This window comes from Malania oleifera, chromosome 6 (genome assembly GCF_029873635.1).
Source record: "Malania oleifera isolate guangnan ecotype guangnan chromosome 6, ASM2987363v1, whole genome shotgun sequence".
Lineage (NCBI taxonomy): Eukaryota > Viridiplantae > Streptophyta > Magnoliopsida > Santalales > Ximeniaceae > Malania > Malania oleifera.
In genome coordinates, this window is record NC_080422.1 from 69,466,232 (window position 1) to 69,479,485 (window position 13,254).

At 34.0% G+C, this 13,254-nt stretch overlaps 1 protein-coding gene across 1 annotated transcript; it reads left to right on the forward strand.

The window, feature by feature from the left end:
* The first annotated feature begins 1,663 nt into the window (after positions 1-1,663).
* Positions 1,664-5,148, forward strand: LOC131157111 (heptahelical transmembrane protein 2). The gene is made up of 4 exons (XM_058111002.1): positions 1,664-2,081; positions 2,190-2,285; positions 2,731-2,800; positions 4,243-5,148. The coding sequence occupies exons 1-4, from the start codon at positions 1,843-1,845 to the stop codon at positions 4,948-4,950; spliced, it is 1,113 nt and encodes a 370-aa protein (XP_057966985.1). The 5' UTR covers positions 1,664-1,842; the 3' UTR covers positions 4,951-5,148.
* Positions 5,149-13,254: the final 8,106 nt, after the last annotated feature.

Consider the following 13,254-nt stretch of genomic DNA (forward strand, 5'->3'; position numbering starts at 1 on the left):
TTATTAGTGACGGAGCAAAACCGTCTTTGAAAATATTAATAGTGACCCACATATTCATCACGAAAATTAATAGTGACAAATTGATTTCGTCACTATTCTTGAAAAAGCGTTACTAATATATTAATGTCATGCTTAGGCCCAGAAAAAGTTCTTTTAGTGACGAACAGTGATTCGTTACTACTGTATCTTTATTAGTAATGAAATGTTTTTTCGTCACTACTACTCAAACTATTAGTGATGATTTTTTTTTGTCACTATAAAGACAATATTAGTGACGATTTTTATTTAATCACTAATACTTTCATTACTAAAAATGACATTTTTTGTAGTGATTAATTTCTAATTGATCCTCATCAAACCTCTTTTTGAGACTATCTAACCATGTTAAAAGATAATAAATTATTTCCACTGCAAAAATGAAAAAAGGGAGAGAATTATTTGGTGCATGCACCCACTAATTTTATTGGGGCTTTGGTTCCTTTTTTTTTTTTTTGTGAGGGGGCAAATGTGAGAATATACTAAGATTAACCAATAATTTCTTGTGAAACCTATTCCCTTACATTTCTTTTGTATGACAAATTATTCAGTCACATTTAAAATAGCCATTCGCATCCTTGAGTTATAGGTAGGGATAGCAACTACTAACCATACCCATTAACCCAACTACTTAATCCATCAACTCATTTAAATTTCTAACCTAAATTAATTTATTTAATTTATCAAATTTAAAAATATAGTACAGGTAAATAAGTAATATTATAACTTGAATTTCAATGTATGTAATGTAAATAATTTGACTTGATTTTCAATCTAATTAATACTCATACATGTTCGTAATTGCATAATTGGTTCGGCTTATACATGTCCGTATTTATGTCGGTATATGATGATAGCATTGTCTGTACTCATTATTTGTAATTAAATTATATAATTATGTAATTAAAATTATAATTAAGAAATCTATGTGCATAATTTTATAATTATGAACAACTCAGTTCGCTTTAAATATCTTCATAATTATGTAGTTATGTAATTAAACAACACAATTGGCTTTTTAATACTATAATTTAAAAATATATGAACATAGATTCATTATATTTAGACCCATGTATACAAAATTATAAAATTATGTACATAGAGTGTACATAATTGGTTGAGTTTGGTTATGCAAATCAATTAATATACATGCATCAACTTCAAGGGACGTAGGATTAGTCACATGGACCGTAAAACGGATGCGAGGATACCCAGTGCGTAATCCAAAAAAAAAAATTAATATATATGCATGCATCTATGTAATGACTAACTCGTTGATTAATATATACCTATAATATATTGATATGTAATTATAGTATTTGCCTGGTTGACCCTTGGAAGGGAAACGAGGACACGCTGTTGACCGTTTCACCTGTTTAGTGTTTACGGTTCACGAAATTTATGTTGTTCACCTTCTTCCTGGCCTCAACGGATTAAATTTGACTCTTCTAGATTTTAAAAATCCCAGGGGATGGCCGTGCTTATTGGACGCGCTCGCTTCCATTCGTTGGTTACAGCTGTCAATATTTTATTCGTGAAATTAAACATTGCCAAGGGTCCTTCACGTGCTAAAGCAAACAAAAGCTAGACACGTGCCAGTATAAAAAATTGAGTACTTAAAAATATCACTCTTCCTCTAGCCTCTTTGTGAATTGGCCCCACAGCCCCTAGCTCGGCTATAAATGGAGGCAACAATTTCGCCTGAGGTACTTATACCAGACCGGCCGGAGATCGTGTACCCGGCGCGATTTCTCGCCGGAGAAGGGGACTATCGGGTTTCTGGCGAGAGCGTGTGGAATCGGAAAGATGAACCGGAGAATCGCGAAGAAACGCGGCCGATTTGAGACGGAAGGGAGGGACGATTTGATGGAAAAGACAGATTCGAAGGCGAAGAGGGTCGAGCGGCGATTGGTTAAGTTTGAGGCTTTGCCGGAGTATCTGAAGGACAACGAGTTCATTCTGGACTACTACCGGTCGGAATGGCCGTTGAAGGACGTGCTTTTAAGCATCTTCTCCTGGCACAACGAAACCCTAAACATCTGGACGTAAGCCTTTCCGATCATTTATTCCTTCTCTCGCCCTACCCCTCTAGAATTATGATTTGAACTTGATTTACTCTAATTTTTTTTTATTGATTTCGGCGCAACGAGCAGACATTTGGGGGGATTTTTTATATTCGCGGGAATGACGTTGATTAGTTCAATGGGGAAGACGAAGAACATGGAAAGTTTCATAGCCAATTCGTTCAGGTATTTTTCTAATTTTATTTTCCTTCTCTTTTCATTTCTTTTCTTTTTCTTCTTATTATTTTTTTCTCGGTCTGAAAATTGAACAGTTTATTTTTGTTACATTTTGGGGTTGGGTCCTTTTTGGTGAAAACGTAGACTCTGACATCATCATTTCAGCATTTGTAAAAAAATTCGGCCCACTCGCTTTCAGGGGCCCTTGCATAGCTAGTGGACTGGTCTGGTACGATGAACATGGGTTTCAATTTTGTTGAACTCTGGGTAAATTTTGGACCAGCTGCCAGCTCGGTGATTTAGACTTGGAAAATTGACGGGAATCATGTTTGGACGATAGGAAAAAAAATTCAGAAATTTTCGCCATCTGAACCTAAAATAAACAACAAATTTATGACATCGAAATGTTAAATCATCTTCTATTCAATAATTGTCTTTTTTCTTCGGTGGACAGACCTCGAAATGCAGCGCCATTGATGACCATGCTGATGAACAACACGAACGTCCCGGGGAACACATTCACAGTGAGTAGTGGCCTTTTAATATTTTTGCATTTGGTATTTTTGGCGCTTTTTGTGTAGCTTTTTTGTCCAAAATGGAATGGGGGTCCCATGGCCATACTACTGGACAGGAGAAGACAGCACTCCACCGTGTCTGTTTTTAGGTCCATTATCTACGCATTTTTTTTTAACCCCGCTGGGGGAATCTAGCATGTGCATTGAGGGTTCAGAAAATCTTCTGTCCATTGATTTTTTTTTGAAAAAAAAAAAAGAAAAATAAATGAAAATCCCTGCAGAGATTTATTTATTTAATTATTTTATTTTTACATTTTAACCAAAATCCAAGAAAAAGGCTTAGCATCAGAGGTTCATGTGTTGATAATTAGGGGCTTGTATAAAATTGCATTGCTCAAAATACAAACACCCACTTATTCATAGGCGTGCTTTAGTCAATTTCAAATTCTCAATGGACTGTTTGTCTTTTTAAGAGTGACAATATTTATTACAAGCCCGAAATCTTCATTTAATCACCATGATGGGAAGAGAGTAAAGAACACAGGTGGGATCCTTCCTATGTTTTTAATACCTGTAAAGTGACAGATTTGTGATCATGACATTATTTATTTTCTTTCCTTTTAATTATTTTTTAACAGTAAAAGAACATTTGACGGGTTGACCCAAATAGGTTAAATCGTCTGGATCGTGCCCATCTTGTTTAGGTCACTGCGTGGACCAAATCTGATGATCCGGTTGATGCTAATGTTCAAAACTCAATCATGACTTTTCAAAATTATGGGAAAAGTTTAAGGAATATTTAAGATATCATGTTCCACTAACTCTCTTACTTTTTCCCCTTCCTATTTGATCAATTGCCTCCTCACAAGTTTCTCAAATTATTAATTGTTGTATGAGCAACTACATTACAGCTCAGTTTCCCATATGGCTTTCTTTTTAAGTTTCTTACTATATATATATATATATATATATATATATATATATATATATATATTTTCAATTTCATTTTATTTTTTAGGTCTAGTAAGGAAAATGAAATGGAACTATACAAATTAGATTATGTTTGAGAACTAAGCTCTCAAACACGAGGTGATAACAATATTTCATTTTTCGGTGCCTTCATGCTTACATTTATTTCGTTTTTTGAGGGAAAAATGGAATTTAATGTGGAACACACGGCACCAAATAATCATATAATCATTCAGTTACTATGAACAATTGCTTGCTTAGTTTTTTTTATGTTTGTTTGAAAATTAATATGATATTGTTTTTTAGGTTTTAGGTGCGTGGATGTTGTAAATGCAATCATGAATTAGTTTTTGATATACCTTCGTGCATTGGGGGATTTTGGATCCAATTTTTATAATATTAATGAAAATAAGGAGTTTATTTTAGTTGCATATCATTATAATTTACCCCCATTCCTAATCTTCGTTGATTCTGGCTTGCAGGGTTCAGATTTAAGACACATTTCACATTCATCAGTGGTATATCTAAATGGAGAGGATGGTTCTGAAGCTATTCCCAGATGGCCTTGGTTTGTTTTCTTGGCAGGGGCTATGGGCTGCTTGGTTTGCAGCTCCCTCTCCCATCTTCTTGCATGCCACTCCCAACGCTTCAACATTTTCTTCTGGCGCCTTGATTATGCTGGCATCTCTCTCATGATCGTCTGTTCCTTCTTTGCTCCAATCTATTATGCTTTTCTGTGCCATCCTTATTATAGGCTCTTCTATCTCGTCTCCATTACGCTCTTCGGCATTCTTGCCATTGTTACCCTCCTTGCACCTGTTCTCTCTGCCCCTCGCTTCCGACCCTTCAGGGCCTATCTCTTCTTGACCATGGGCTTCTCAGGGGTAGTTCCAGCTGCACATGCTCTTGCACTTCATTGGGGCCATCCACAAGTACTTGTCGCAATGGGATATGAGCTTGCTATGGCTGTTTTGTATGCCGCCGGAGCCATGTTTTACGTTACGAGGATACCAGAACGGTGGAAGCCTGGTGCATTCGACATTGCAGGGCACAGCCATCAGATTTTCCATGTGTTTGTTGTGGCAGGAGCACTTGCACACAGTGCTGCCACACTCTTAGTTCTTGACTGGCGCCGGGCACTGCAAACCTGTGACTGCTATTCTTCAGTTGGTTGGACAGGGTATCAATGATGGAATTTCTTGGCAACAAAGTTCTTTTTGGTGTTTCTCTTGTTGCTTTGGCTGAAATATAAAATTTAGATGGAAGAAAAAAAAAAAGAAAAAGAAAAATATTATGTGTATTTGCAACTGTTGAAAGTGTAAGAGTATTTATTCACTATAACATGGAAGAGGACAGGTACTGCACAAATCCTTCCAAATTCATATCAACCAGTGAACAGTTCTAGTAGAGACTTACCAACCATTATCCTACATTCCCTTAATTTTTATTTGAAGCATTTTCTTTTACCCTTTTAGGGAAGGTCATCTGGGGTTTTGGATTACACAATGATAGCTAGCACTATGAGCGCTACTTGCTGCAGTTGGCCCAAATGGGTGTGATATATTCATAAAGGAAAATGGAGGTTAGCCCGTAATTCAAGATGAGTCATCTAGAAGAAACTAAGAGTCATTCTCAATTAGAGAGACGAAAACGAAAAATGAAATCAAAATTTTAAAATAGAAATTATAAACTTAAAATCAGCAACTTATTTAATTAATATTTATAAAATTAATCAAATTAAAATCATTAGGTATGATGCATTAATACACAAGATAAGTTTGAGAAATTTTAAAAATTTGGGCAGCATGTTGTTTGAAATTAGGACATTTTTTCAAAAATACTTGTATAAAAATGACCTATTTTAAGTTTTAAAATTAACAGTTTATCCATAACTACTTAAGCCAAACAGTTCTTATATGATCAAAACGTAAAACATAAATGCAAACGTCATCATGCAGTAGATATGAGAATTTTGCATTACAAAACACAAACAAATTCATAAAATCTAAGCCAATGAAAGATACTAATTGTTGTATTAATTGTTAGACTTAAGATTTGTTAGAAAGCTCATTCGAAGTTTATGAAGCATACTATGCATGAGACCTAATTCACGTCTAATTTGTATGAACCTATCTTCTGGAAGCGGTTTAGTGAAAATGTCAGCCCATTGTTCATTTGTGCACATAAATTCAAGTGCCACATCCCCTTTCTGCATATGATCACGAAGGAAATGATGTCTAATCTTAATTTGTTTAGTTCGTGAATGTGAGATAGGATTCTTTGAAATATTGATTGCACTAGTATTATCATATTTTATCAGTACTGTATCGTAGTGCAACCCAAAATCCACGAGTTGTTGTTTCATATATAGAGTTTGAGCACAACAAATACTAGCCGCAATATATTCTGTTTCGGTTGTAGATAAGACAACTGAGTTTTGTTTCTTGGAGAATCAAGAAACGAGAGTTTGTCTTAAATAATGACAAGTGTCACTAGTACTCTTTCTATCAACCTTACTACCGGCAAAGTCAGCATTAGTATAACTAAAAATCTCAAAATTCGTATGCTTAGTGTAATGCCCCGAGCCCTTAATCCAGGGTTCGGTATGTTATACCTAATAAAATCCTGATAATCCATAAATCAAAACATACGCAACGGAAAACATAAACATAATTTCCATAAATATAATACTAGATTTTACTATTTCTATCTATAATCTATATTAACCATTTATCCACCTGTATTCGCAACTCCATAAACCTCTAAAAACTCAATCCGCAACCAGTATTCACAATCATTCCTTTCTCAACAAACTTAAAACATAAAGCATAAAAATATAAACTTAAACTTTATACAATCCAATAGTATTATCAAAATATACCCTTTCTCTTTATAATCCTCAAAATGCTATGAACCCTTGAGCTCTCTAAGCCCGACCTTGAGGATCTCCTGAAAAGGAAATATTCATATTTGGGTGAGACACATCTCAGTAAATGAAGAAACAATATATTAAAAACAGCGTGTGACTAACATGAGATTATATAATAACGTAATATTTAACATTTGAAAACCGATAACATAATTTCTGAAATCATTCTATGAACCTAATCAATCACATGCAAAAGATTTAACCCATGGGATTACTTAAAGATAGGGGTGATTACCCACCCATACAAGTAGCACCCATCTGCTATGATACTTAGGCAACCCTAGGGTTGTTGCTGAAGCATACTAGGGCACTTACCTTACTCAGTAAGCCCTTAACTGTTATATTGATCTCATACTCACACAATTCAAACAAAGGTTTACTAGCGAAGGCACCCAAGAATAGGGAAATCTACCTGCCTATACAAGTAGTTTTCCTCTGCCCTAGCTCGTTATGCATCCTATTGCTACACCTGATACAACCAGGGCACTCGCCTTTCTCAGCAAGCCCTCAGGCGAAGAGTTTGTCTCGCCCAAATGTAACATGTACTATTAGCATAAATACTTCTAATATCATAATACATTATTCTTTCTGTCATTATTCAACCATTCACTTCTGTTCATGTTCATAGTTTTAACATTACATTACATTTCACTTTAAGTGACTCTTTCCCATTTATATCTTTCACATTTCACATTTCATTCATTGTCATTTTATAGTCATTTCATTCCATTTTCATTTCATTCATTCGTACTACAATTACTCTTTAACCGTCATCAGTTAGTCCACATATAAATGCACTAGAATCTGCTAACACGGCTCCTTTTAACTATCATCAGTTAGTCCACATAGAAATGTGCTAGAATCTGTTAACACGACTCTTTTCAACTGTCTTACATTTACATGGTTGCATTAACATACACAAGTAGCATAGTTCATATCATATTTCATTCTCAATGCATTACTTTCTTAGCCTACATCTCATACATTTAACATATATTTGCACAGAACTTACATGCACTCATGCCACACAATTTAATAGTAAAATTCATACATATTCCTGTAAAATAGGCCAATCAACTTTTAATGTTCATATACTAAAAATATACCTTTCATTTCTTACATAATTATCCTAAAAATATTATACACTTTCATTGGTTCATTTTCACATATACATAGCTAAATAAGTAGCCCTAAGGTCAGAAAACATAATTTACATGATTGACATTTTATACCCACATGAAAACTCATATACATATATAACATAGTCCATTTTTATTTAATTTATAAAAACCTGATTTAATATATAATTTTCCCTTACCTAACTTCCTGAACTACGCTTGTAGGATCCTGAAAAATACCTGTAGCGCTCACCCGAATCTTGAATCAAAAATTCTAGTTCCATTAAATTAACCCTAAATAAAATAATATTTTTAATATTTCCTAGGGTCATAAATAATAAATAAATAGTTATACCCTCAAATATAACCAATTTACCTAATTCCCTAAATCTCACTCTCGCTTTGGAGTGGAGCCTAAAAAACTCAAATTGAAAATTTACTCACTCCGAAACGACGACAATCACGACTAGTGGTGGTGCCGATCGTCGATTTAGCGGTAGATTTAAAGAGAAATTGAGAAATTAGGGAAACGTTGTCTTACCTGAGGAATAGTTCCTACGCCTCTCCCACGACAAATCCGCTCCAGTAGAAATGTCAGTGGCGGAGTTAGGAATCCAACGACACCTTCTATTTCCCTATTTGCCGCAAATACGTCAAGAAATTGAGAGAGAGAGAGAGAGAGAGAGAGAGAGAGAGAGAGAGTCGGAGATGGAGGCGAGTAGTAAGAGAATTCAGGGCGGCGGCCTCCTCTATCTGAGATTGAAAATTTCAATCTAGATGCTTCTTTAAGCATCTAGATTTCATATACTTATATATAATAAAATATATTATATTATAGTATTATAATATTATACCTTATTATATAAACATATATATATATATATATATTTCTTCATTATTACATACACACACATATATATAAATATATAAATATCATATATGTAATTTAATTAATTCAATTAAATAATGTTTAATTAATTTATTAATTCAATTAAATAGTAATTAATTAATTAATTAATAATTAATCTAATTTCATTTTATTTCATATATATTTTTTATTATTTATTTTCATACTATTCCTTTTATTTGTTTATTTATTATTTTATTTATTATTTTTTCTAATTAGTTTAATCATTTTTAATTTTCCGGGTTACTACACTTAGGATACTGTAATCCTAGCTCTATGGTTTCAACTAGATACCAAAGGATTCGTTTTACTGCTAATAGATGAGATTTCTTAGGAGCGGCTTGAAACCTAGCACATATGCACACACTAAACATAATATTAGGCCTACTAGTTAGAAGATATAGAAGACTCCCAATCATGCCACAATACAATTTCACATCAACAGGGATTCCTTACTCATCTTTATCAAGTTTGATGGAAGAGCTCATAGGAGTACCAAGAGTTTTATTATCTTTCATATTAAATTTCTTTAACAAGTCCTTAACATATTTAAATTGGCATATGAAAGTTTCATTTTTAGCTTGTTTAATTTGTAGCCCTAAAAAGAAACTAAGCTCACCCATTATGCTCATTTCAAATTCACTCTGCATGCATTTGACAAACTCATTACACAACTCATCATTAGTGACTCCAAAAATGATATCATCAACATAAATTTGAACAATAAGCATATCATCATTTTTGGATTTGATGAAAAGTGTAGTGTCAATTTTGCTATGGGAAAACTCATTTTCTAGTAAAAAAACACTAAGCCTCTCATACCAAGCTCTAGAAGTTTGTTTCAATCTATACAAGACTTTTGACAATCGGCATACATGATCTGGATATTTATGATTTTCAAAATCGGGTGGTTGTTCTACCTAGACTTCTTCATTAATATAGCCATTAAGAAATGCGCTTTTAAAATCCATTTGATATAATTTAAAGTTCTTAAAAGTAGCATAAGAAAGTAGCATACGAATGGCTTCCATTCTAGCAACAGGAGCATATGTTTCATCAAAATCTATCCCCTCCTCTTGATTATAACCTTGGGCAACTAGTCTAAACTTATTTCCAGTTACTACCCCATTCTCATCTTTCTTGTTTCTATATACCCATTTAGTTCTAATAATTGTATGATCATTAGGCCTAGGAACTAGGGTCCACACTTTGCTTCTTTCAAATTGATTAAGTTCTTCTTGCATAGACATTACCCAAAACTCATCCTCTGACTTCTTTAATATTTTTAGGTTCTTCTTGGGACAAGAAAGCAGAATGACTCACTAGGTTTTTTAAGGAAGATCTTGTGGCTACACTATGGGAAGGTTCACCTATGATTTGATCTATAGGATGGTTTCTAATGAATTTCTAATCCCTAGGCAACTCTTGAACTTCATTTTCATTGTTATTATCTTCAGATGATTTATCACTTATTTTTGAATTTTCACTTGCATTGTTTTCAATAGATAACTTGTCTAAACATTTTCTAATGTCAATGTCATCTTCATCATCTTTCTTAAAAAATGGATTAGATTCATTAAATACAACATGAATAGATTTAATGATAGTTAAAGTTCTTTTATTGAAAACTCTATATGCTTTACTATTAAGAGAATAACCTAGGAAAATGCTTTCATCAGATTTAGAATCAAATTTTCCTAGATGCTCATTATCCTTAAGCATAAAGCATTTACAACCAAAAACATGAAAATAGGAAATATTAGGTCTATGGTTATTCCACAATTCATAAGGGGTTTTATTTAGTGAAGGTCTAATCAACACCCTATTCATGACATAACATACGGTATTTATGGCCTCAGCTCAAAAATATTTAGGTAGTTTATGCTCATTCAACATAATCCTACCCATTTCTTAAAATGACCTATTCTTTCTTTCTACCACACCATTTTGTTGAGGGTTCTTAGGTGCAAAAACATTGTGTGATATACCCTCTAGGTCACAATAATTTTCTATGCTTTCATTTTTAAATTCAGTGCCTATATCACTTCTTATGTGATTATTTTATAGCCTTTTTCATTTTGAATTCTCCTACAAAGTTTAGTAAACTGTTCACATGATTCATTTTTATGTGAGAGAAATAACACACATGTGAACCTAGAGTAGTCATCAACAATGACAAAAGCATATGATTTTCCACCAAGACTTTGTACAGAATTAGGACCAAACAAATTCAAGTGAAGCATTTCAAGTGGTCCAGTGGTAGATATAAATTTATTTTTCTTATAGTTGGATTTTGTTTGTTTACCCATTTGACATGCGTCATAGATTTTATCTTTCACAAATGGTCTTTTAGGCAAGCCTTTTACTAAATCTTTTCTTACTAGTTTTGACAATAGGTCCATGCTAGCGTGTCCTAAGCGCCTATGCCATAACCAACTAGCTTCATGTACTGTAGAAAAAAAAGTTACTTGTTGTGAAGCTAAATTATCAAAAGTGGTAGTATATACAATTTCATGGCGATCTACAGTGAAAAGAATTTTATGATCTGATTTGCTTTCAACTATGAATTTATCATTTTCAAATGAAACCTTATATCCTTTATCACATATTTGACTAATGCTCAACAAATTATGCTTCAAGCCATCAACTAATAGAAAATTATCAATAATCAGGGAAGGATCCTTACCGACCTTACCTACGTCGATGATGTGTCCCTTTGCATTGTCGCCAAACATCATGTACCCTCCATCATTGGGAGTGATTGAAGTGAATTTTGCCTTGTTTCCGGTCATGTGCCATGAGCAACTGCTATCCAGGTACCACCTATCCTTATAGGAGGATGATCTCAAACACACATGCAAGATAGACTAAGAAATTGACGCTGGTCCCCAGATTCTGTTGTGTTCACGAGGGTGAGTAACTGGATCACCCTTAACTACCCACACCTTTCTAATTTTTACATATTTATTCCTAAGTGGGCAATCAAATTGAATGTGACTGATTTACTTGCATTTAAAACATTTTAATCGACATCTTGGATCTTTAGGTGGGATATGAGATTTTGATTTACGTGTGAAATGTCCCAAATAAAGATTAGGCCGTCTAACATTATCAACACGATTAAAATCTAGACCCTCTTTACTAAGAGAATTTCTTTGGGCTCCAAGTAATTTTTTAAAATTGTGTTGGCCCTCGGTTAATTTAAAAACAATTTTAGAGCCATCCTCCAATTTTCTCTCAAGTTCGGCAATTTTCTAATCTTTTTTCTTTTAGAATCGAAGCATGAGAAGGTTTTGCAATTCCAAACAGTTTTAACCAATTTTCGCCTTTCTTTTTCAAGGCATCATTTTCTTTGGTCATTTTATTCAAAAGTTTAGACACATGAATAAATTCAAATTGTAATTCTCTAAACGTAGGCATGCTATCAGAAATACAATAATCATCAGAAAAATAATATGAAGATAAATAACAAGAAGACGATACCTCATCATCATGTGCCATCAAACACAAATTAGCAACCTCTGAGTCACTACGGTCTGAGTCTGAGTCACTGCTACTTAGTTTATCCTATGAAGTGCCCGCCTTCATGGCTTTCTTCTTTTTCCTAGCTTCCTTTTTCAGTAAGGGATAGTTCGGCTTGATATGCCCAACCTTGTTGTAGTTATAGCGTGTAGGAGCATTTGATTTCTCCTTTATTTTACTTGACTCTTCCTTTTCAAATGCAGACTCCCTGTACCTTTGGTATGTTTTACTATTCTTCTTGAAGAATCTAGTTAATTTCCTAGTTAGCATGGCCATATCAACTCTAGAATCAGGTTCGCCGCACTCACTAGATGTATTAGTGGAAGTTTTCAATGCAGTCACTTTTCTCAACCTATTATGTTCATTAAGTCTCTTATTTATAGCTAATTCATATGTGATCAGTGAACCTATCAACTCATATAATGTCATGGCCTTAAGGTCTCTACCCTCAGAAATGGCCGTAGCCTTAACTTCCCAAACAGGAGACAAGCCTCTAAGGACTTTCCTAATCATCTAATATGTAGGATAGGTCTTACCTAATGCATACAGTGAATAAATGATGTGTGTAAATCTAGTGTGCATGCTCTGAATGGACTCACCAGTGTTCATCCTAAATGCTTCATACTCATTGGTCAACATATCAATCCTACTATATTTTACATCTCTAGTACCCTCATATGTAACTTCTAACTTATCCCATATCTCCTTAGCAAATGAACATGCCATAACTCTATTGAATTTATTTACATCAAGACCACAATATAAAATATTCATAGCAGTGACATTCAAACTAATAGTTTTCATATCATCATCATTATATTCTTTCTCAGTTTTAGGAACTCTAGTTGTACCCTCAGTTTTCATAGGAACATAATTACCCCTAGAGACAACTCTCCACACCTTCCAATCAGTGTTCTGAAGATAGACGTGCATCCTCTGTTTCCAGAAGGTGTAATTAACACCACTGAAAACTGAAGGGTGTGTGGAAGAGGGTCCCTCAGAAAAAGCGGATATGGTG

What these genes read in the sequence shown, in the direction of transcription:
- LOC131157111 (XM_058111002.1), top strand. Translation starts at nt 1,843, where the DNA reads ATGAACCGGAGAATCGCGAAGAAACGCGGCCGATTTGAGACGGAAGGG. An exon ending in GAAACCCTAAACATCTGGAC is followed by an intron (nt 2,082 to 2,189) that starts GTAAGCCTTTCC and finishes CGCAACGAGCAG; the next exon opens with ACATTTGGGGGGATTTTTTA. An exon ending in TTCATAGCCAATTCGTTCAG is followed by an intron (nt 2,286 to 2,730) that starts GTATTTTTCTAA and finishes TTCGGTGGACAG; the next exon opens with ACCTCGAAATGCAGCGCCAT.